The 24,066-nt window shown below is 37.4% G+C and overlaps 1 protein-coding gene and 1 long non-coding RNA gene across 3 annotated transcripts in view; one reads left to right on the top strand and one right to left on the bottom strand.

Annotated features, from left to right (window-relative positions):
• Positions 1 to 24,066, top strand: part of LOC149951915 (uncharacterized) — a 125,707-nt gene that overhangs the window by 43,314 nt on the left and 58,327 nt on the right. The gene's annotated exons all lie outside the window — the stretch shown is intronic.
• Positions 14,807 to 19,802, bottom strand: LOC149951916 (uncharacterized). 2 transcript variants are annotated; one of them, XM_090170151.1, is made up of 7 exons: positions 19,687 to 19,802; positions 19,174 to 19,461; positions 18,633 to 18,742; positions 17,681 to 17,870; positions 15,670 to 15,840; positions 15,367 to 15,599; positions 14,807 to 15,092 (listed from the first exon to the last, which is right to left on the bottom strand). In XM_090170151.1, the coding sequence occupies exons 1-7, from the start codon at positions 19,745 to 19,747 to the stop codon at positions 14,904 to 14,906; spliced, it is 1,242 nt and encodes a 413-aa protein (XP_090026277.1). In that variant the 5' UTR covers positions 19,748 to 19,802; the 3' UTR covers positions 14,807 to 14,903. The 2 variants fall into 2 exon arrangements, with proteins under 2 accessions (XP_090026277.1, XP_090026276.1); XM_090170150.1 differs by having other exon boundaries at positions 14,807 to 15,101.

Raw genomic sequence — 24,066 nt, forward strand, 5'->3', positions numbered from 1 at the left:
AGGCTTCCTTTTTCCCCAAATTGAAAAAAGGAGGGAAATATATATATATATATATATATATATATATATATATATATATATATAGATAGGAAAGAGTATGAATGTATTGAGTATGAATGTATTATAGGAATAAAAAACCGTAACTTTTGGGTCTGGATGTTCGACGTTTTGGGGTGTTTTTAGCTGTCCCGTATACTTGTCATCGTACGAGGGTGGTTTCAAACCGTATTCGGTTGTTATGGAGAATTTTTAAAGTGTTTGTCTCTGTATGTCGTTATTGGGATGGTTTTACTATGGTTTTTGGGCGATGCTTGTGTGGTTGATGGTTGTTTGGGGTTTCGTATGACGTGGTGGTTATATGTCGGTTTCTTAACCCCGCATATGCATACTATAAAAAGGATTTTAAACATCGGAAAACTCACTTAAATATTCTAAAATCAGATATAAATACATTCCCAAAATCGAATAAAGGATAAAACTTAAGATAATTGTATATATAATGCTAGAATACTAGTTTTATCAAAGCATCTCCCGGAACGAAAACTTATTCTAAAATATCAAAATGATTTTCAAAATCTTGAGATTAAACTTAGATTTTGAAAATATATAATACTGTAGTCAAGGATTAAAATCTATATTTTTTTTATAAATAACATCGCTACTAACTAACTAACTATTCTAAAATCTGAATAAGACTTTAGATTTTGAAAATTTATTTTCTATACAAAATAATACACCCATTTGTGTTATTGACATCAAACATATGCAGTCTTACCAATGGTTTTTCCACGTTAGTTATTTTGGAAAGTTTTTCTCACAAGCTATTTTGCCTCACAAATGTCTTACGGAATTTAAGTAAATATAATTAATTTAAGTATCTCCACGACTAACCATCCACCTAAATTAAAATGGCCACTCTCCAAGGCTTGGGCTTCTTTGTGATCGAACCCATACATTGATATACATAGCCAAATATTCAGGTCTCCGTTTTTTTCCAAAGTATACACTCTTTCGTTCTGCAGCAAAGCCCGGGCCATAGGTTATACATATCTGTATATATATTCGAGCCTAAAAAAAGGGAAGAACTTTTAAAAAAAGCCTAGAAATACGTTCATGCCACGGAGGGGTTGCGCGAATTGATGCCAGATCCATCACATTGACAGCCAGAACGGCTGTCAACTCTAAGACTGATGCCCCTTTTCGTGCCCCCCCCCACACACCCATCCGAATATATCACCCACGGGCTGAGGGGGTGAAACTTCTGCCTCTCCGAATCCGGTCCATCCCAACGAATCTACAATTGAAGACCTCCGAGGTCATCGGACAGTTCCATCACGCAGACCGCACCCTTCTGTTCCCTTTTGCATAAACTACCCATTGATCTCGTCGACGAATCCACGGTAGGACTTGTCGCCCAGTACGGGGATATTTTTTCCATTTGGTCTACCATCTTGACGCCCTAGAAATGAAGACAACGTTGTCCGTCACGTATCGGGAACGGGCGAAAAGTGGTAGCGTACACTTTATACTGGCTTCTCGCTGGTTTCCTTTTTTTACGGCCGATGGAAAGGTGGTCATCATATAGGTTTGTACAGGTCACAAATATCAAACGTACGTCCCTGTTATGATCGCCGACTTTGGGGGCCCCAAAAAGCAAATGCATTTTGGATTGATGCTATAGTGAGGGAAAAAATACTATATGGATATTTTTTCTGCTCGCCAATGCGTCCTATTTTAGGACCTTCTATAGACAGGTTAAATCCGCGCTGGTGGAACGTCTAAGGTAAACAGTCTGCGCGCTATAAAGCTACGTTTAATGTCTTCCTGGTTTGCTTAAGGTATGAAATATCCGTAGATGGCGCTAGTAAAGCAAAACCTGTAAACTAACTTCACCCTGGACACTGGTGTGCGGCGTGTGAAATACTATTACAGGCGTTTTGGTTTTATTTTTATTTCAATTTTCGAATCGATTTTGATTTTTAAAATTATTATTTTATACTAAAACGGCAATGAAATTATACTAAAATGGCAATGAATTTCAGATAAAATATTTTAAATATTAATTTATTATACCCTGAACAACGGTGTGCGGCGTGTGAAACACTCTTACAGGGGTTTTTGTTCAGTTTTTATTCCAATTATTATCCTGATTTTGACTTTTAAAATTATTATTTTATACTAAAATGGCAATGAACTAAATATTCCTCGAATTTCAGAGAAAATATTTTAAATATTAATTTGTTTTATCCTGGGCAACGCTGTGCGGCGTGTGAAACATTTTTACATGCGTTTTTGTTTATATATATATAAATCTTCCAAATGCTTTTTCGGGTGATTGGATAAAGATGCGCTTCTATGCCATTGGTCTATTTTTGGCCTACCAGCGCCTGTAGAAGTGTTCAACCCGCAGCACTCTGGTGTACTAGGAGAAGTACCGAGGCTGAACCACGGCTGAGGCTTCCACCCTATATATATATGTTTCGAGATTTGTAACAAGTCGGAAAAAAATCCGAACCGAAAATTAATTTATCCCATCGGGACCCGTAAAAAATACTAGCTCCGTCCAAAAAGTCGTAAAAACTTTCTTTCTGTGGATCCCCCCTCCCTCTCAAGCTCTCCCATCTAAAGATACGTTACAAATTCAGATCATTCTCAATTCAAGCACATTTTATGCTTTTTTCCGTGAAGAGGCGAGCCAGCCTGGTCTAGAAAGAAGCAAAGCAGGGGGGAGGGGGGAGGGCGAGAAACTTTGAAAAATAGGGGTTTCGTTTTAAAATATCGTTTTTAAGCCTCGGTCTAAAATAAAAACACTATGCAGAACACTAAGCGGAGTTCGCCCAGGAGCCCGGCTAGCCGAAGATAAGCCTTATCCATCCTATTTAAAAAAGCTGAGATAGAAAGGGGGAAGGCAAGATAAGGGGGAAGTAACTTCCAGGGTGAATGTTTAGAAAGGTCATAAAGTTCTATTGGTATTGTTTATGGCTGCCGAGAGGTCTAAGCCGGGCTCACGCTCACCTCGTAGTTTCGATTCGAAGGTGCAATGGGGTAAGGTTTGTAGACTGATACGATGGGATGGTTTCCGTTTAGACTCGACGGGTCCTAGTGTCAGGCAGCGAAGCCCTCTTTCTCCCCCCTAATGGCTGCCCTATTGTTTAACGTTGCAGGACCCGGAGACTAGCATCTGCATAAAGTACACTGGGGGACCGTTTTTTGGGATAAATCAGTGGAAAAGTCACATTAGTTTGAAACGCGCCCGACCCCCCGGCCCCTGCTGCCACCCCCCCTAGCCTCTGATGCCACCGCCCCTGGTTGTACTCTTCTCTCAGGATTGTGGATTGGGAACCCCGGGTTTGGCTCTCACCCCGAGCTTAACTCAATCGTAGTATCCGACTAAAATTGCAAAGTTGCCTATATGAGTCGTACGAGGTCGCTGTCATCGGCAAAAGTCAAAATAAATGACCTCTTCGTGGAGTCGGAAGCATTGGGGCGATCAGAGCCTCTCTCTCTCCCATCTGAGGATCCTCTATAACCCCCCTTAGTTTCTCTCATTTCGACTTTTCTATATGTAGCCTGCCTGCCCCTTCCCGAGCCTCTAGCGTTCCTGCACGACACATTTTCTTTTGGAAATGAGGGAAAAATTTTCGTCCATTTTCTTTTCTCTACATACGTTATTTTTTTGTCAGGGAATTTTCACTCTTTTTCATTTTGAAGGCGAAACAAATAACTTGCAGCTATTTGTAGAAAAAAACTTTTTGTTCTATTTAGTTAACGTTCTTTTAATAAATTTAATTTATTCACAATTATGGAACGCTTTATTTTCAGTGTTTTTAATGAAAATTGACAATTGTCTAGAATTTTATTGTAGTATTTCCCTCTATTTTAATTCATTGCGTTGTGTTTTTGCTGGTTTTTAATTTTGAGGTTAAATTTCCAACACGACAGTTGTTAAATTAAACGATATTTTTTAGAGATATTTTCGTCAATTCTAAAGTGTTAAAAACTATCGTAAATATGCATTATATTTATAAATTTCAATATACTAATTTTGGACTTTCGGTTTAGAATTTAGGATTATAATTTTATGTATTTATTTTCTATAAGTTCTTATAATGGATGACGAAATAGATTAATTAAAGACTACGTATGAGTTCGTAAGCTCTTTGGTGGGAGGGATTATGAAACCTTAGTCAAAGATAGCCTAGTGCCATTAAAACAAGAGGGCCAGGGTACTTTATAATTTAACGCTCATTTCGACTGCGTTATATTTTTCAGTTACGTCAGAATTATTTTTACGGTTTTTACTTTCCGAAACGTTTCTTTTGAAAATTGAGCAGTAGTTTTATTCAACTGAATAACTAGTAGATGCAATTTGTACATTTTAAGAAAATGTGTATTTAAGGAAATGCTTTAAATTTAAATCTTCTCGTTGTTACTGCTATTTATCTAGCATGAGATTAATTTTACACAATTTGCATATTTCAGAAATTTTCACAAGGAAAATGTTATCTTTAGGGCTGTGCTCGGCCTTTTATGAGGTCGAGTACTCATACTCAACCTCGGATAAGTAATTGGAGAATACTCATCGATTACCGAGTACCAAAAAATTGCATATTCGGGTACCAGATTACTCGAATAAGCTGCACTCTAAAATCGTCGAGTATTTGTTTTTCTATCCTCGTTCAAAGAGGGATTTTTACAACTTTTTAGGGGCAATAAACGGTACCTACAAAAATGTGGAAACTGTGGTTCATTTAAATTAAAGGAATATTTTTCAGCCTTGAAATTTACTTTATACTCCTTTTAAATTTAATTTAATAATTACTTGAATAAAACCAGCTCCTAATCAAGTACTCGATAACCCGACTCGTTAAAAATTTTACTCGAGCTTTTTTTTAGTTATTCGACTCGAATAAGAGAAAGTTTCCCCTTAATAAAGTACTCGATTACTCGAGTCGACTTCAATATTATTCGAGTCAACTTCAATATTACTCGAGGTGACTTTAATATTACTCGAGTCGACTTCAATATTACTCCAGTCGACTTCAATATTACTCGAGTCGACTTGTATATTACTCGAGTCATCTTCAATATTACTCGAGTCGACTTCAATATTACTCGACTCGAATACTCGATGAAAAAAAAGATACTCGATAATCGACTTGATTACCTAAAACCACTAATCGCACAGCCATATAGTTATCTTACTTTAAATTTAAATCTAAGCATTCTAGTAAAGAGATATTGAACATGCAATTTGTACATTTTTAGAAAATTTATTTAAATCGAAATCTTGGCACTATTACGATCTAAATCGAACTACAATTAAGCCTTAAAACACAACTTTTTCTTTTTGGCTCATCTAGTAATGCACGAAGGCGCCGGGATACGGTGTCCCCTGCAATGAAAGAACACAGGCGTGCGTGGTAGGTGGTACGGACTGTATCCCAATAAGCGGTGGAAGCTCCCTTTCGTAATAGGAGTCTAACAGTGGAAATCGGCGAACATTTGTCAAGAAAAGTTGCCTTCCCCCTCAGCGCCTTTAGCCGTTCCGTTATTGCGCTGCAGCTCTCTCTGAAAGGAGAGAAAGATTTCTATATCTGTTTCTTCTTCTATATATCGAGTCCCTCATCTGTTAGGCTTTGCCGCCAGAAATACGTAGACTACATTGGCGCCCCGGTGAAGATAAGTAGGGACTTTCTGGGCCTTGGCCGCTGTTAGGCCTAGCTCGCAGCCTAGGGAAAAACGTTTCGGGTCATCGCCAAATTGCATCCTATTTCGTTCTTTGTGTCGCCATCTATGGACCATCTTTTAAAGGATTTTTTTTTACGCCGGGCCCTTCAAAACCCCCTCTCCTCTCTAATATCGCTTTCTACCCAGTTTAAGTTCAATTGCGATGGTTGTCGGTGGGTAGTGGCTGGGATGAGCCCCCTCCTCCTCAGCGCTTCTATTATATAATATATATCAAAAGAGAGGAAAAGTTAAAGACTGGCTTCTCAAAGTTCTTCAAAATCTCCGAATGAATGTCGTTTTCTGGTCGAGTTTGAGGTTGGCGGTTTTTTGGAAATTAAAGGGATACTGAATCGTTTGAATTTGTCGGCGGCCACCAGGGGCTAATCTTCACTAGTCTAAGGGAGGAATCTTCATACTTTTTTAGGGTACTAATAGGTTATTGCAGTGTTTACCAAACTGTGTACCGCGGAACCCTATGTTCCAGGGGCTCTGCGGAACTCTTTGGGGAAAAAATATTAATTAAGTCTTAAATTTGTAGCACGTAAAACCAAAAGTAAATGAACCGTAGTTATCGAATTAGCGCTCAGAATCGGATTTCCATCCCCGTCTTTTGACCCGATAAATTGCACTTGTTAATTGTGGGTATAGCTATTTCTGTGTATAAAAAATGGTTTCATAAAAATGAAAAACTTTTTTTTCGGCCTAAGAGCTTGCAAAATTTTAAATTCGATGTCAAAATGTAACTTCATAAGGAAAACGCCTCCATCATGGGGAGTATAGCAGTCTGATAACTTCGGTTCATTTACTTTTGGTAAAACGTATGCTTTTTATTTGTTGTAGTTAGACGGCGAGCACATACTATCTTTGGTATAAATTATCTTCCGTTTTCGTGGGAGCTAATGCTTTTTTAGTTTGGTCTACAATATTATTCCATTTTTCGGGAGTCCTGTTGCACAATTTTATTTTAAAAATTAAATCGGGGGTTATTTTGCTATAAAAAAACCGAAACACAGATTTGCAACCCTTCCCCCCAATTAGAGATTCCGCAGATGTTTCCAAATACAAAAGGGCTCCTCTATTCAAAGGGTTTGGGGGGAGAAGCTACCCGAAATTAATGACGATTTTTTCAAATGGTTTTGGGTCCCTTTATCGGTGGCTTGGGTTTAATTTTGGTTATTACCATATTTAATACGGGAATAATATTTGTTGTTTTAAGCTAATGGTGGGATTACGATACAATAAGAATGAAACCTAATCATCTATTAAACCGATTTTGTTCAGTATCACCAACGACATGAGTAATTTATGAATTAATAAGAAAATCAAATCAATTTAAATATCTTTCTTTTAAATCGAATTATTGTCTATTTTTCCTTCTAATTGATGGTTAAATTTATCGGTTATTCAAACTAAAATAATTGTAATCTTAATTAAATTTAATTACGATTTAATATTTTAATTTATTCAGATTTACTTTGTATTGAAATTAATTGGGAACCTAATTTTTTGTAATTTTAATTCTTGTATTAATGATTTTTGAAAATAATTACTTGATTTCAATTAATGATTTTTGAAAAGAATTACTTGATTTAAATTAAAGATTTTTGAAAAGATTTACTTGATTTAAATTAATGATTTTTGAAAATAATTACTTGATTGAAATTTATGATTTTTGAAAAGATTTACTTGATTTAAATCATTGTTTTAATAAATTTGATATTTAGAACCCTAGTTCAAACAAGATTTGATATGGTTTTTCAAATCATCCTTTGAAACGTATTTACAAAAATAAATTTTTACACTACAGATACTGGATCAAAAATCGGTAGTCCATCACTCGCCAATTTTCAAGTCGACCAACAAACACTCCAAAGAGTGAATTTCAGTTTGAAGGGGGGAGGGGAGGGGAGGGGGGATATGTAATAGTGTCCGTATGAGGGACTATCCGCAATTGGCCCTCCCTGTTTATCAGTAGGCGAGGGGGCCGAGACCGAAAAAGTCATCAGTCGAATTGAACGTTGGAGCGGGAGAAAGAAAATGGCCGCCGTTGAACGATACAGATTATGCGCGCCCCCTCGCGTTCTCAAATGGAACCAAATATAGGATACAATTTATAGAGAGAGAAAGCTCCCAAAAAAACAGATGGATAAATTTTCTGGGTCCCTCCACGGACGATTTTTTTTAAGTAGGAGATTTGGAAATGACAAAGACCGAAGATTTTGGAGTTTGGAGCGAGTGTCGGAGCTAGGCGTCCCGGAAGATGGCGCGCGAGCAGGGTGCTCTTGATCCGAAGAGATAGACCCTAGATAATGGCTGTGTCTTTCCTTTTATGCCGCGTTCTCTTTAACTCATGATTTATACCTATCCGGCTGTCCCTTCCTCGTGCCCTTGTCTTCTCCTGAATCGGGAGTTTGGCACATTCATTTCATAGAGAGAACCGTGCTGAGCCGTGCTTAATAAATCTGCCATTTACCCGATAGTGGCCCTCTTTGCACCCTGCCCTGTTTAGTAGCCGACAGGCCGACTTAAAGAGAATGAAAAGAACGCTGCATATAGTTAGCTGTTTCGTTTAAAATTTCAGTAAACCAGTAAAAAATAAATCAGCAAACCAGTAAAATATAAATCAGTAAACCAGTAAAATATAAATCAATCAACCAGTAAAATATAAATCAGTAAACCAGTAAAATATAAATCAATAAACCAGTAAAATATAAATCAGTTAACCAGTAAAATATAAATCAATAAACCAGTAAAATATAAATCAGTCAACCAGTAAAATATAAATCAGTTAACCAGTAAAATATAAATCAATAAACCAGTAAAATATAAATTAGTAAACCAGTAAAATATAGATCAGTAAACGAGTAAAATATAAATCAGTCAACCAGTAAAATATAAATCAGTTAACCAGTAAAATATAAATCAATAAACCAGTAAAATATAAATCAGTTAACCAGTAAAATATAAATCAATAAACCAGTAAAATATAAATCAGTCAACCAGTAAAATATAAATCAGTTAACCAGTAAAATATAAATCAATAAACCAGTAAAATATAAATTAGTAAACCAGTAAAATATAGATCAGTAAACGAGTAAAATATAAATCAGTCAACCAGTAAAATATAAATCAGTTAACCAGTAAAATATAAATCAATAAACCAGTAAAATATAAATTAGTAAACCAGTAAAATATAGATCAGTAAACGAGTAAAATATAAATCAGTCAACCAGTAAAATATAAATCAGTAAACCAGTAAAATATAAATCAGTAAACCAGTAAAATATAAATCAGTAAACCTGTAAAATATAAATCAGTCAACCAGTAAAATATAAATCAGTAAACCAGTAAAATATAAATCAATAAACCAGTAAAATATAAATCAGTTAACCAGTAAAATATAAATCAGTTAACCAGTAAAATATAAATCAGTAAACCAGTAAAATTAAAATCAGTAAACCAGTAAATATAAATCAGTAAACCAGTAAAATATGAATCAGTAAACCAGTAAAATTTAAAGCAATAAACCAGTAAAATATAAATCAGTAAACCAGTAAAATATAAATTAGTAAACCAGTAAAATATAAATCAGTAAACCAGTCAAATATGAATCAGTAAACCAGTAAAATATAAATCAGTAAACCAGTAAAATATAAATCAGTACACCAGTAAAATATAAATCAGTAAACCAGAAAAATATAAATCCGTAAACCAGAAAAATATAAATCAGTAAACCAGAAAAATATAAATCATTAAACCAGTAATATATAAACATAAGTATATAATATTGATACCTAAGTGTGACACTTCCTATTCTTCTCATACAAAAGTTTTACTGGGACCTATTCAGAATCACAAGACAGACTGCATTACGGGCTTCGTCGCCGTTTTGCATCACATGTAGCCTTTGACAGGGCCTCACTAGGGGGGGATTTTCTTCTTGTGATGACGTCACTCCGTTACTAGCTCTCAGTAAAATATTCCCCAAAGTGACAAACTTATGAAACAATATTATAAACTTATGATGTAAATAATCGAAATTGGAATATCTTTGGGAAATAAATTAGCTGCATAGTTTTTTCGTCTTCACATTTCAGTAAATCATTAAAATATAAAAAATTAAAATTGGAATATCTTCGGGAAATTAAAAGTTTTTAACCAAGAACCTATTAACTGATTAAACTAAATGAAGAGGCTGATCATTCATCTTAACCGGTGTATAAGCCTGTGGATTTAACTGTAACTAAAGTGGTGGCCCACGAGGGGTCGGAGTGTGCAATAACTGGTGGCTTTACCGGGGAGTCGGGGTCCGGCTCTTGTAACCCATAAGGGCGGTGGCGCACTGGAAGATGTTAGCTCCGTCCAAATGGTCCTATCTCCACCTCCGGCTTCGGTCCGGTGTGGGCTGGTAACTGGGCTTCCGCCCAGGCTAACGGAGAGGGGCAGGGCAAACTGGCCCTCTCGGCGGATTGAGTTGCCTGCTGTGGGGCTGCGGGCCTTCGTATGAGGGCACGGCGCCCATCTCCCGGCCTTTTGGGGTTCCACCGGGATATCCGGTGCCAGCTGTGCCGGGTTATACGGTCTGCCGTGTGCCCGCCGTTCCCCTTTAGGCGCTCTTTCCAAAGGGCTTGGCTCTCTACCTTCCTATAGGCAGGGTGTTGGCTGGCGTTGCCAGAGCATCCGCTCTCTATCCCACTGCTGTGTGCGAAGTGGCGAGTTGGTTGGCCCATTGCTGCACCTTCTGCTGGGTTGAGCGGCTTGCGTCGAATGTGCGACCATCAGTAGTAGGGTTCTGTTACCCATGCTGGTTTTGTCACCTGTCCGGGTGTGTGGACGCTGGCGTAGGGCATTTGATGATGGACCTCCGGTGGTGTGGTTTCAATCTTACCGGTACACCGGGCGCTAAATCTGATGCATGTAACTAAAGTGGTTACGGAACTGATAACGGATTTGGCATTACCAAATAATACATTCAGTTTCGTATTATTAAAATCAGTGAATATATTTTTAAATTTTTAACTCCTAGGTAAACCACAAGTTTATAATCATGTTCCATAACTCAGTTAGTTGAAACAATTACTGATATAATTACGTAACAAACCATAAGTATGACACTTCTTATTGCTGACCGTATGTTTTCCAACTTGTACCCTCAACCAATCTAAAGCCACGGGCACACAACGGACTAAATCAGTTCAATACTGAGTTAAAAACCAACTATTGAAAATGGTTTCGTTGCTAGTTTATTCGAAGTAGTTCACACGGACCTTACATAGCAACTAGTACTAATCTTTATTGCGTGCTTGAATTTTTTAATAAAGCAGTATACACGACGTTTATGTATTAAAGCATAGACTGCAATCCAATGAGACTTTTATCATGGTTGTAGTATCGTCCAATCACTTCATGTACCCTGGTTTATCGCAAAAATATAGTCACAAAATACTTTATCCTTGATAACTACCCACCGAAAAGTCTGCGTGTTGCTTCCAACTTAACCAGCGCAGCCGAACTGAGTTTAGTTCTCTACTTGTTTTGATCAGACGACAGCTCAATTATGTATTTAACTAGTTAGTTAGTGGGTTTTAATTTTCGTGTGACCGTGGATTAAGTTGTATATTATAATCCTTGACAGTTGTGTGGAGTTATGTAGAAAATACGTCATGTTCTAAAAGATAATCGAATAAAAATACGCAACTTAAAAAGGCAATTATAGATATGGATCTGAGGCACTTATACTAAACATATTTTTTGTACCTATTTTTAAATAGGCGTTAGTCGTTCTACATAAACCATTTAACAGAGGGCTAAACACTTTCGCACCAGGCAGCGAAACAAAATCCCTAAATGTCAAAATCCGTATAAGCCCTATTGTTTACCGTAGTGGGACACAGACCGAAAAACCCTCAAATATTAAACGCCTTGCTGGCAAAGCGACGCGGGTTATTTATCATAAAAATAGGTTAGAACGGGCTGGAAAACATAAATTGTATCTTCCCCCGCCCAACGTTTTCCACACCGTCCATTCGTGTAAAGGCTATTTTCCATTTTGGGCTATTTTCCCCCGTTACCGGTATTCATTTAAAAGGGGCATTAACTTTTTTTGGTCATTTTCTCGCTGGCTTTTATATCCATATATTCTCTCTCGCTGGCCAGGAGCGAATCTCCCTATCTTAGTCCGACCAGAACATTGTATTCCTTATATAGCCCTTTCTTCGCTTAAACTGGCGCGCGGGGTTTTAAGGGCTAGGGACGGCTGAGGGACACGGGGGGCAGGGAGGCCTCTTTGCGGTCGCTGCATTTAGAAGTAGAGGTGACAAATGACCGAACGTCTTTGGGTCCCTAGTCATTAACAACCCCGCGTGCGACAAGGCGATCTTGTTGGTTCCACGCGCAGCCTCTAACGTCTTCTATGCCTATATTTCTGGGATTTGTGAAAAACATGCCAGTACGGTTGCTACGGTGCTATTTTGGTAAGAGTCACAGTGAATGGGCAACGTATGAAAATTAAATTGACTCGAGAATTTACCGTGGTGTATAAATTTCAACTTAAAGGGGACGAAGAGTTTGGTTTGGATCAACCAGGTTTGGGTTTGATGTTTGGAATCGATTTTTTGTCTGGGATTTATTGCGGTCAATTTAGCGTGACCTTACAGAGGGTCTGTAAACACATTTGGTTGAAGTTTGAATAACTATTTTGTAATATTTCATATTTTTTTTAAAAGTTTTTAGCATTTTAATTTATAATTTATCATTAACTTTTTAGCATTTTAATTTATACTTTATTATTAACTTTTTAGCATTTTAATTTATACTTTATTATTAACTTTTTAGCATTTTAATTTATACTTTATTATTAACTTTTTAGCATTTTAATTTATACTTTATTATTAACTTTTTAGCATTTTAATTTATACTTTATTATTAACTTTTTAGCATTTTAATTTATAGTTTATTATTAAGTTTTTAACATTTTAATTAATATTGGATTTTTATGTTTTTAGCATTTTAATTAATATTGGATTTTTATGTTTTTAGCATTTTAATTTATATTTTATTATTAAGTTTTTAGCATTTTAATTAATATTGGATTTTTATGTTTTTAGCATTTTAATTTATATTTTATTATTAAGTTTTTAACATTTTAATTTATATTTTATTATTGAGCTTTTAACAATTTGATTAATATTTGAGTATTCAGTTTTTAATGTTTTATTTTTACGTTTTTAACATATGACACCGAGTGTGCGTCACATGTCGTTATTAAAAACTATAAAGCTTCATAATGTTACGTTTGTTTTAATATAAAAAATATTTAATTTTAACATTTTTATTAATTTTTAATATTTTAATTAAAGTAAATCTCAAACAATTTAAACATTTCCAAAGACTATTTTTATTAAGTGACCAGTTTTCGTAACTTTTAAATATTTTGATTTAATTATTAAATATTTTGCGATGATATTTTTAATTATTATTAATAATATTCTCGCTATTTTACTCCGATAGCAAAATACAGTAGGTGATTTATTTTCACCTGTTCCGGGGATGAGAATTACTCCGGCCCATAAACTATTCGCCTGTTCCGGGGATGAGAATTACTCCGGCCCATAAACTATTCGCCTGTTCCGGGGATGAGAATTACTCCGGCCCATAAACTATTCGCCTGTTCCGGGGATGAGAATTACTCCGGCCCATAAACTATTCGCCTGTTCCGGGGATGAGAATTACTCCGGCCAATAAACTATTACTGGTTCCGGAGTATTAGGGCTACTCTTTTTACTCCAAGGTGCTGAAAAGTAGTTGTAAAAGAGTAAATCGGATTTTGTCGTCTGCTAGCCAGAATTTATCTGCTGAAAAGGCCACAGGCAGGCATTTTGAAAAAAACATTTTTACTCCTACTCGAACTATTCGCCACCACAAAATCGGAGTAAAATGACGTCATAGCCTTACTCTTCTTACTCCGAAATCCCGGAACAAGCGAAAAGAAACCACCTAGTAGCTTCGATACGGTACAACTTAGCGGAGTACAAAAAAAAAACCCCTCGCCAAACCGGACCCATCAGTCCTGATATACATTCTTTCTCGAATCTTAACCGCCCAAAGGCTCTGAAAGGCGCTCGCTGGTCAGTTAGTCCGCGTGAAAATGGAATCCCCTACTCTCCCTCTCTTTCTTCTGGCAATCTTCAGTCCTCTGTCCTTCCGCGGCACCCTACAGACCCCTGCAGGCCCCTCCAGGCCCGTAGCGCGCGCTTCAATCGAACATTAAGGCTAGGCGAGAGAGAATCTGGGATTGCAATTGGGCGGAGACTCGGGTTCGTATTTATCACTGTGGCTTCGACTTTGGATTCATCTCGACGTTGCCAGCCCCCCTCCGGCCTTTTCGCGTTAAGGGAATGAGTTAGCCCCCCCCTTATACCTTCCATTTTTAGAAGGCAACCCTGAGAAATGATGCTCCAAGGGGTCCAGCGGGGGGAGACGCAAAAATTTTCTCCTCCATCCTGGGACAATTATTGATCATCCGTCATACAAAAAAGTACGAAGGGCACCGGGGCGGGTGGGCATACGCCCTCCCGAAAGTTTTTGCGCCTCACAAAAGGACCATTTACAAAAAAATGGAGGCAGCCTTAACGACGGATTTGGGGAGGGGGGGGGGGTAGAAGGGGCTTTCTTAAGCGTATAACGAAGACTAGTTCGCACTTTTATCCCGTCTTCCTTATCCAGGGAGTTAATTCCCGATATAGGTGGATAGTCTTCCTGAAGGTGTAACGAATAGGTGAAGTTTACGTACGTTTGGTCGTTGACCAAGTGCGAGGTTAGGACGGAATTTTCCCCGTTCTATTTTGCGCCCGCTAAGGCTTAGCGATAATTGGATTATATTAGCAAAAAGGATACCGTGAGGAATCTATATATGTTTGGCTGACCGGATGTGGTCAAGATCATAAATTGTGTCTCGAAGGGGATGGCTGCCTGAATATTGGGAGTGATGATCTGGCTTTGGTACTAGTTGGGGCTATTTTGGGAGCTTTGTGTCTTAATGAGGCTCTTTGTATGGATAAATCCTGTTTATTCGAGAAATATTTAATATACCAATTAATTACAAAATAAGTGTTATTTTACACAGCGTCAAAAAATATTTAAAAAAATAAAGTTTATACAATGATTATCAAAAATTATTGAGGTGCCAGCATTAGTTGATTCCATTCGCTATAGCCAGCGTCATTGTGTGCTCTGATTTTAATTTGGGTGTAGGTCCTATCTTCTCGTTGTCTGTACAACTTGAAGTTGTTATCCGGGCCGTGTGCCAGTCTGATTTCGACGGTGTCAGGGACCGTGGTTGCTGTTTGTAGGTTGAGGCCATCCTGTTTCAACTTTCAAGGTCATGAAATTAATAATGAGAAGTGGTTGAAATCGGTGGATATTATTGAAAAATTATTTATTTAGAAGTAGGAAAGATTTTAATAATTTGATTAGCTTTTTGATCAAGGACAGTCGACCTCTTCAACGGCCTCGCGGTGGAATCGAACCACCATTCTTTTGGTTACCGTTCCCAACGCTACTACCGCATGTAGGACTACTAAAGTAGTTGAAGTGTCCTTGGTCAAAAAGCTGTTTAAATATATGTCCATTGATTACGTTCATCTGTTTGATTTCGTAATAATCAACTCTCGTAGAAGAGTCCGTCCACTGAATCCAGATAAACTCGTGAGTGACCAGTCTTAGGGATATTTCTGGAGTCGGTGGCAATAAGTCTATTCTTAAGCCTTTGGTGGATAACAAACCAAATTGGTCCGATATAGCAGTGCCGAAATGTATGGAGAGACTAGAGCCTTTGGGAAATTCACTCAAAGTGTACTTTTGAGCTGGTTCTATAGATCACAGCGAATTAGCCATATAAACTACTTTAATCGTGGAAATTTTCGAAGTACTGATACTTACGAGTTTCTAAGGTACCACCGCGATACTCCGCTATCATAGTACCGAGTACCGAGTATAAGTAGTAGATGTGGGTCGTGTCTGTGAAGTTTTTCAGGATTATCTCGAAGGTGACGGAAGAATCGGTGACGTCGACGACAGAAACGTCACTGATACCATAAAACAACTCGTATTCTAGGTTATAGTAGGGTAGAATATTAATTATATTTCAGTTGGGTATAGTTTCGTTGCTATGGTAACAATTTTATGTCGGCCATGACATTAAGACGCCAATGGTGGTCGCGCGATTATTTGCCAAACAGGATAATGTTGTAGCGGCTGTTTTAAGGAGGGGCTTAGCTATTGACATAAGCCTATCGAAGGTACCCATAAGCAAAGGTCTAGGCCAAATTTTTGACGATCACATACCCGTTATTAAGAGGTAGGTATTCAAAATATGCACCTCCTAGTGACTACGTCCTCAACTACGAATTAATTAAATAAATTTCACGAAATGCCTTATGAATACTCGCAAGACGTGCTCGAATGTTTTTAAACTTAGAACCACGCGTTAGAAATCTTCGCCACGAGCCCTTAGCACCGTAGCCAAGGCTTATTCACAATTTTATCGTTTAAAACTTAAAATTAACTCCTATCTTTGCAAAATGATTCCTCAGAACCTAAAACTGGCTATTAGAAACAAGAGTTGTGTTTCAAATTTAGGATTTAGACGCGTTTTGTGTGGCATTTACCAACCCGAGCGTGGCTGCTCTACCAAGTAAGAGAATATTTTAGATGTAGAAATTTTGAAAACTTAGAAGGCGCTACTGCCCTATCGACGTACGTTAATTTTCTTCTCGCATGGACAATGCCGTAAACATAGGGCTCTATGCTAGACCTTTACTTATGAAGTCTTTATGATAAGCTAATGCTACGACGTATACCTGTGACCATACGTAACATAATCACTCATAAGTATGCAATTAAAGCATTTTCATTAATTAAATCTTGTTCACCGGATATGACGTAAATAACGTCACTTATAACTTCGTAACGAAAAACACGTCATCAGATTTACTGAAGTTAGTGAAGTGGATTTTAAAGACATGGGCTGCGTTCAGAAACGCTCACCGGTGAGTTCGCTGAGTCACCGCTGACACCGGTGTTTTACTGAACGGCATTTTAATTTCGGGTATTGACGTCACGATAGTCATCGGTGAGACACCGAAGTCACCGATCGGTTTTTCCGATGACTGACGTCATTTCTGACGTAAAACTACTATAAAAGCTACGGCATTTTAAAAAAACACCGATAACTGAATAAAAGCGTTCAGCAACTTACGACGTAATTATGACGAAAAAGCTCATCGGTGGAAAATATAAATCCATCGGGTTTTTTCCGTTGACTGTTTCTGAACGTACCCCAGGATGGTGAATATTTTATAGTTTAGCTCGTGCCTCGCGATCACGTGATTTCGTTTCCATGGTAACTTTTTCAATAGCGCAGGGATGATAAGAATTTTTGCATTTTTGGGTCCCGTTATTGCATGTTTCGTGTGAAACAAAGTCTCATTGAAATTACATATGCTATGACGCTACGAGCTAGGAGCAACAAACACAAGGAGAACGCAGCTAGCCTTTAAACACGCTAATGCAGTGTTGTGTACAAATTTCATTGGCCGAGCCAGTGGCGTAAATAGCGCGGAGGGGCCCCCGAGAACTACGGGGCCCCCAAACGATTATGATTAAAATCTGTGCTATTTAAAAGGGCCGCAAGTCGTTTTACGCGGGGGGCCTCGGAGTTCCTAGTTACGCCACTGGGCCGAGCCTTTACACTGAACGTTTAACGGGCGTGGGAAGACAATTTCCGAATTTTCCCCTCCCGACGGCAGCAGGCGCTAAAACGTCTAACCAATGAGAAATGTACGCGAGAAAATGCACAACTTTTGACGGGTTGCGTTCTCCTTGTGTGGGGCGCTGTGTTTGTTGCTCCTAGCTACGAGCAAGCACCAAGTTTCAATAAACGTCAACTTACGGCTGCCATTTTGGATTTGATCCTTGTTGCTGGAAAGAACGTAGACGTTGTCCAAGGCCGACCCAATTTCGTTCGTAGCTACGCATTGATAATTACCAGCTCCACTTTCTTTAACGCGAATCAATGACGAAGAAAAGATGTCAAAGTGTCTGATGGTTTCGTTGAAGACAATGCCGCTGAGCATGTTCAACTGATAAACGGATAGAACATTTTTAACGGACACCATATAGTCTTGGAGAAGAGATGGTCTTGGAGCGCAGGTGGTACGGTAGGGACCCAGTGCCGGATTACCGAACACGCTAAGTAAGCTGCCGCTTAGGGCCTCAGTCTGGAAGGGGCGCAGTTGGCTCGCGTAACCCGGCCACCTGGATTAATGGCTCTAAAAGTCGCTTGATGACTTAGGCCTAAGGTAGTGCCTTGGGTATTAGCCTAGCTGATTATTATTTTCGACTTCATAAAGTTTCCAAAGACCAAAAGCGTTAAAATAAAGCAATTGACCGACTAAGAATTTGTCAAAGAACAAGCTTGTTGTCGAATTTTCCTTGTAAATTTATAGCGCTGGAATGAATATTATTATTAATAATATTATGAAAAAATAAATGTCATGTATATTTTACTAATTGTAAGAGTAATATAGTTTTCGTTATGTTTGTGGGGCCCCAAATTACTCTCAAGCTTAGGGCCCTGTAGGCTTAGCCCGGGACAGGGTAAGTGCTAGATGCTAAGGGAAGTAATCTTTTTAATTCGACATAAGATTTTAAAGACATCAAATGGTCAAGGTTAAATACGATAAAAATAGCATTGCTACTTTAAATTTCCTCTAAGTGATGGCCACACTAGACGATGTCTGAGCAAAATAAAATTATCCTTCCCGAACTCGGGCTCAGAACATTTTCGATCCAGAAACACCTTTCCTTCTCCAATATATAGTGGTTTATGAACGAACTCTTACATTATGAACCCATTTGATGGTTGGTGTTGGTATCCCGTAAGCGGTGCAAGCCACCGTGTCACTCACGTCCAGATCCGAGATTGACGTTGACGCCCAGATTTCGGGAACGGCTGTAAGATTCATTTACCATTGCCCTCAAGTATATATTATTTATCCCTTTAATGCTTACGGCTTAATTTTACTTTATGGGAATGGGTAATACGTACCTTCTCCTAACCCAACTTAACCTATCCTTACCGAACGTCATCTTAACTAATCTAACATAACCTCAGCTAACCTAAAGTTACCTAAACTAATCTAATCTAACCTAACCTAATCTAATCTAACCTAACCCTACCAAAATTTAACCAACTTAACCTAACCTAAACTAACTTAACCTTACCCAACGCAGCCTAACCTAACCCAACGTAACCTTAACCAACCCAACATAATCTAACCGAACCCAACCCAACCCAACCTAACTTTGAAATAGGCGAACTTTGTCGCTCGTCACGTGTTCCACTACACTAATTCCCATAAAGTAAAATTTACCCATGCTTACAATATACGGTAATTCTGATTATCTTGTTGAAGATGGTTTCGCCCGTTACTGGATGAGTTATTTCGAAGAAAAGCGACGCCCCAATATGGTACTTGTCCACCTTTTTGATAAGTACTTCGTCTGGTTCGACTTTATATTCCTCGGGTCCGGTGGGAGGTCGATTGTCGTATTTGAATCGGCGCAACACCCAAGTACGATGTCCTTGCAAGTACGGAATGTTGCAGAAGATTTTCCCAGACTTGCCCATAGTCACAATTTGTTCTTCCGGGCAAAAACTTTGAGCCCCAACTAAATGTTGAAAATATTGCTAATCAATCATGAGTGCTTAATTTTTTTTTCTCTCTAGAGTTTGGGAAGGGCTAGGGCGAAAAGCCATACAGCCCACGGGGACCATTCGGTTAACATTAATAGTCAATAAATCGAGGGGATATTGTCAGTCATGAAAGTTTTAAGTTTTTTTTAAAAATAATTCAACAGAGCCCGAACACACAATAGTTATTCTTTAGTTCTTACTTTTGGTAATTGCGACACTAATTAAGACCATTAGTGTGATAATTTGCGACATTTTTTTCATAAATAGAAAGTAGATAAAGAGATTTGAAATATTGCAACGATCGGCGCGTTCACGCGAAAAAAATCCGATTGGTTAAAAGAAATATGAAGTAATATCAAGGTTTCTAATAGACTGGTTGGCCGACTCCGTTTGAAAAACCCCATGTAAAAAAGGGCGAGCTTTCCTGCAATAGCGCGAGTATTGAGATCAGAGCCATCGCGTGATTGACTTTTGAAATAAACTGAAGGTTCAAGGTCGTCAGGCAGACATGTTTTTTTAGCACAACGCTTTCGTTTTCAGCGGTTTTTCATGCTATTAAAAATGTTCAATTAAATAAATATCAACGTAAACAATACGTCAAGTAAAAAATTAGTTATTTTTTTATCTTATATGTTTAGTTTTAAAATACGAAATGCCTAAATGCTGGGTGTTAAATTGCACAACTTCAACCTATCCGAGAGTTAATAGAACATATGGTGACCAAGAAAACTGTAAATATCATGTTCCACATGTTTTTTAAGCTCCAAAAGATTTGGAAAGGCTTGCCATAGAAATCTTATGAGGCTTGCAAATTGGCAAAATATATTTAAAGAGAAAAGTGGTTTAAAGTCTAGATATTTAATATGCGAAAACATTTCAATGAAGAGGACATCATAAAGAAAAACATTCATGTAATTAATGGTGAAACTGTAATAACTCCAAGGGAAAGGTGGCTACTTAAAAAAAAATGCAATACCGCTTCCTAAGTTCCCAATGAATGTAGAGAAAGAGAGCCTCGAAGTCAGCCTTTACAAAGTATTACAAACTCTCCAAAACCACAGAAATCTCCAGACTTAAAAAAAAACTTGACGTATATCTGATTTGATCCAGTTAGTTATAATACAATATCTGACAGTAACCAGTTAAGATCATTTTATATTAGAAACACAGCTAGACTCACATCTGAATATGGAGTTTTTTCTAATGAAGAACCTTTACAAGAAGTTATGTGCTGTAAATCAAAACAACAAGAACAAGATTTAGAAAACCCATTTAAAGAGGAAAATTTTGTAACATCGCAAAGCTCTACCAAATTTCCAAATATTGATTTAAAAATAGACAAAGAACTTAACCAAACATGCAAGGCTAAAAGTTAACCCAAAAAAGGACAAAAAAGAGGTAATAAAAGTTTATTTTTTAAGTTTATAAATTTTAATTTAAATATCTTATATGTTTCAGGATTTTTAAAAGAACCACACAGTTGTCGTTTCCAGCTTAGATTTTATAACTTGAAAAGTAATATCTTACTCAAAAATAAAATTATTAAAAAACTAAGGAAGAATATAAAAGAATTACAAGCAAATAAAGATAAGTTCGAAGAAAATTTCAAAACGATGGAATTGCTACCAGAGAAACAAAAATTAGTTATCAGTGAAGCTATTTCCAATAGTTGCGTGAAGTCTGCAACGGGTTTTAGATACTCAACTGATTGGATTTTAGATTGTCTACTAATTAAAATTAAATCTTCATCAGTATATGACTTTTTGCGAACAAATAACTATCTCCCTCTACCATCTGTGTCAACTCTCAACCACAAAATTAAAAATCTGGACGCCAAGTTTGGTTTTGATGATAGCATTTTCGAAACTTTATCCCACAAACTTTCAACATTAGAAGGGAATGAAAGAAGAGGAATGCTGTTATTTGATGAAATGCTAACTAGTCAACACATTGATTTCAGACCACATGAATGCAAGATTATTGGTAAAGCTGATTATGGTGAGGTAACATATGAAAAGCATGAAAATATTCATGGAAACCACGCTCTGGTTTTTTTATTTCAACCATTTCTGGGAGGTTGGATTCAATGCTGCACCAGCTGCAGTTTTGAGTCAACTCATCCTCCATTCAATTTTAAAACTACATAAAGCAGGAGTAATTGTTGATGGTGTGGTAGCTGATGGAGCTGCAAGTAACCGATCAGCATTGAAGACTTTAGGATTGCCTACAGTAAATGGTGAAATTAAGAATAGCTTCTCTCATCCTTGCGATGAAAGCAGGACTATTTTTTCTTCTGTGATCCTCCCCATGCGTTTAAATGTGAAAGGAATAACCTTTTGGCTAGTGAAGTTTTCATTGTAAGTTAAAATAACAAATTCTTATAGAGACAGTTACGACATCTGTTAATCATGGATGACACTATAATTGGCGCGTATTTCAAAAATTTTAAATTAATTATCAATGTTGTTTTCTAGACTCACGAAGGGATTGTTATGTATGGCTCACTATTGCCAACTTCTAGATGCAGACAACAACATGGCAAACTCCCTACGTGTGGTTCCTAAGCTCACTGCTGGTCAAGTTAATCCAAATGCTTTTCAGAAGATGTCTGTCACATTAGCAATTCAGGTAGTTTTAAGATGTTTTTGTTGGTAATTGCAAAGATTTATATGATTATTATTTTCAGCTTTTCAGTAAGTCTACTGCCGATGGAATGGAATTTTATCAAAACCAAAAAGTACCAGGATTAGAGGATGTCACGCATACCATCGCTTTCACTCGTCGCATGAACAATTTATTTGACTTGTTAAATTCCAAACTTCCTAAAGAAGCAATATGGAATAACAAAAATGGAAAAATCAAACTGGAGGTACTTATTAGCATGCAGTCTAAATTTATAAAATTCCAGAGACTCCAAGAAAATCTAAAGCGGTTTGAAAATTGGGAGTCTTACCAAAATAACCTACCGAAGAACAAGAAAAAGTATTTCTTAAGTAAACAGACTTGCGAAAGCTTCAAGATTACTATTCAAAGCACAATTGATTTGACTAAAAAACTACGTTCAGAAGGGTTCAAATATGTACTTACAGCCAAATTTAACCAGGATCCTTTAGAAGTAATAAAATATTTTTTTCAATTAAATATGGAAGTAAACTAATACCAAACACTTTCCTATTTCAGCGGTTTTTTGGAATGGTTAGGCCAACCAGTTCTTGTATATCTATAGGCTACTCTCAGTGCGATCTTTAGTGAAACCGCCGAAACGAGCAAATGTATAGTTCAGTGAAACAGAAATTTTTTCAAACATAATTAACCAAATTCAGAGAGAAAAAAATCATTGGAAATGATAGAAGACAAACTGACTGAACTGACGGAAAGCAACATAGTTAAAGAAGAAGGAGTAAAAAGAGTAGCCCTAATACTCCGGAACAAGCGAATAGTTTATGGGCCGGAGTATTTCTCATCCCCGAAACAGGCGAATAAAACGTTTTAGGGTAAAAAGAGTACACTTTTAGTCCGAGAACAGACGAAAAGAAACATTGCCGCCAAGTTATTAATCGATCGATCCTAAATAAGAAAAAATATTAATACGAACAAAACTGAATTGTATGTCCTATGTATGGAAAAAGAGAACATGGCTCATCGGACTTATGTATTGTAAGAAATTTCGTAGCCACCCAAATATATATAAAAAAGTGTATAAAAATAGGGAGACAGTTTTAAAGCGCAGATAATGGTATTAGGAGATGACGGGTATAAATTTTATGCCAGGAACCGGCCATCACCCCCTCCCCGCGTAGTAATGGACACAAAGCCCCTCAACTCCCAACCCTAGTCGCTTGACAGTGCAATAGAGACGTGTCGGGATGGGTACGGTCTATTCCTTATACCAGATAATATTATATATAAATCCTGATGTCCTAACGCGGTGGATGGGAAACAGGGGGGGATGGGGAGACTGGGTGGTGGGTGACACCCCCTTTGTCGTTTTCTTGGAGTTGCAGATACATATACCCGAGCTATGTATAATTTCTTTCTTCGGCTCGTAGCAACGTCGGAAAAAAGAATGTAGTTTAATTTAATAAAAGGGCCAAAATTTCATATCCAGTTTTCTGTGTAAAGCCGCCCCGAAACAAGATCCTCCTTTTTTATGGCTTGATGGGGGTAGTAGTTTTAAAAGTTGCGAAGATAAAACTATGATACTTTAGTTCTTTCTTGTAGCGTGATATTTTCGCTTGTTATTTTGATTTATTGTACGGTCGAAAATATTAGAAAGGTCACGGTGGGAGTAAAGGGTCGGTCGGAATCGCGACTTTATTAATAATTGTTTCTCTTTTGTTTGGTGCCGTTGTAATGCGGTTTGCAGTCGTTGACCATTTTCAATTTCGTTTATACAGGTTTGTCTATATGCCGTTGCTTTTAAGAATGTGCCATTTATCGCTGGGATAGTCACTTAAATAATAAGGGTATAGATTGTAGGTAATCATGGAAAATTACTACGGAAATTCAATGGAAATCGTTGGAAGTCATCGGATATCTCTTAAGAAAATCACTGGAAATCATTTATGAAAGTCACTAGA

Source organism: Leiobunum rupestre, chromosome 3 (assembly GCF_980474605.1).
Source record: "Leiobunum rupestre chromosome 3, qqLeiRupe1.1.hap1, whole genome shotgun sequence".
Taxonomy (NCBI): domain Eukaryota; kingdom Metazoa; phylum Arthropoda; class Arachnida; order Opiliones; family Sclerosomatidae; genus Leiobunum; species Leiobunum rupestre.

Coding starts and splice junctions, on each gene's coding strand:
- LOC149951916 (XM_090170150.1), bottom strand. CDS start 19,747: ATGAAAAAAATGTCGCAAATTATCACACTAATGGTCTTAATTAGTGTC. Junction 17,871..18,632: donor CCATCAAATGGGTTCATAAT/GTAAGAGTTCGT, acceptor TCCGTTTATCAG/TTGAACATGCTCAGCGGCAT. Junction 15,600..15,669: donor CGGTGGTACCTTAGAAACTC/GTAAGTATCAGT, acceptor TGTGATCTATAG/AACCAGCTCAAAAGTACACT.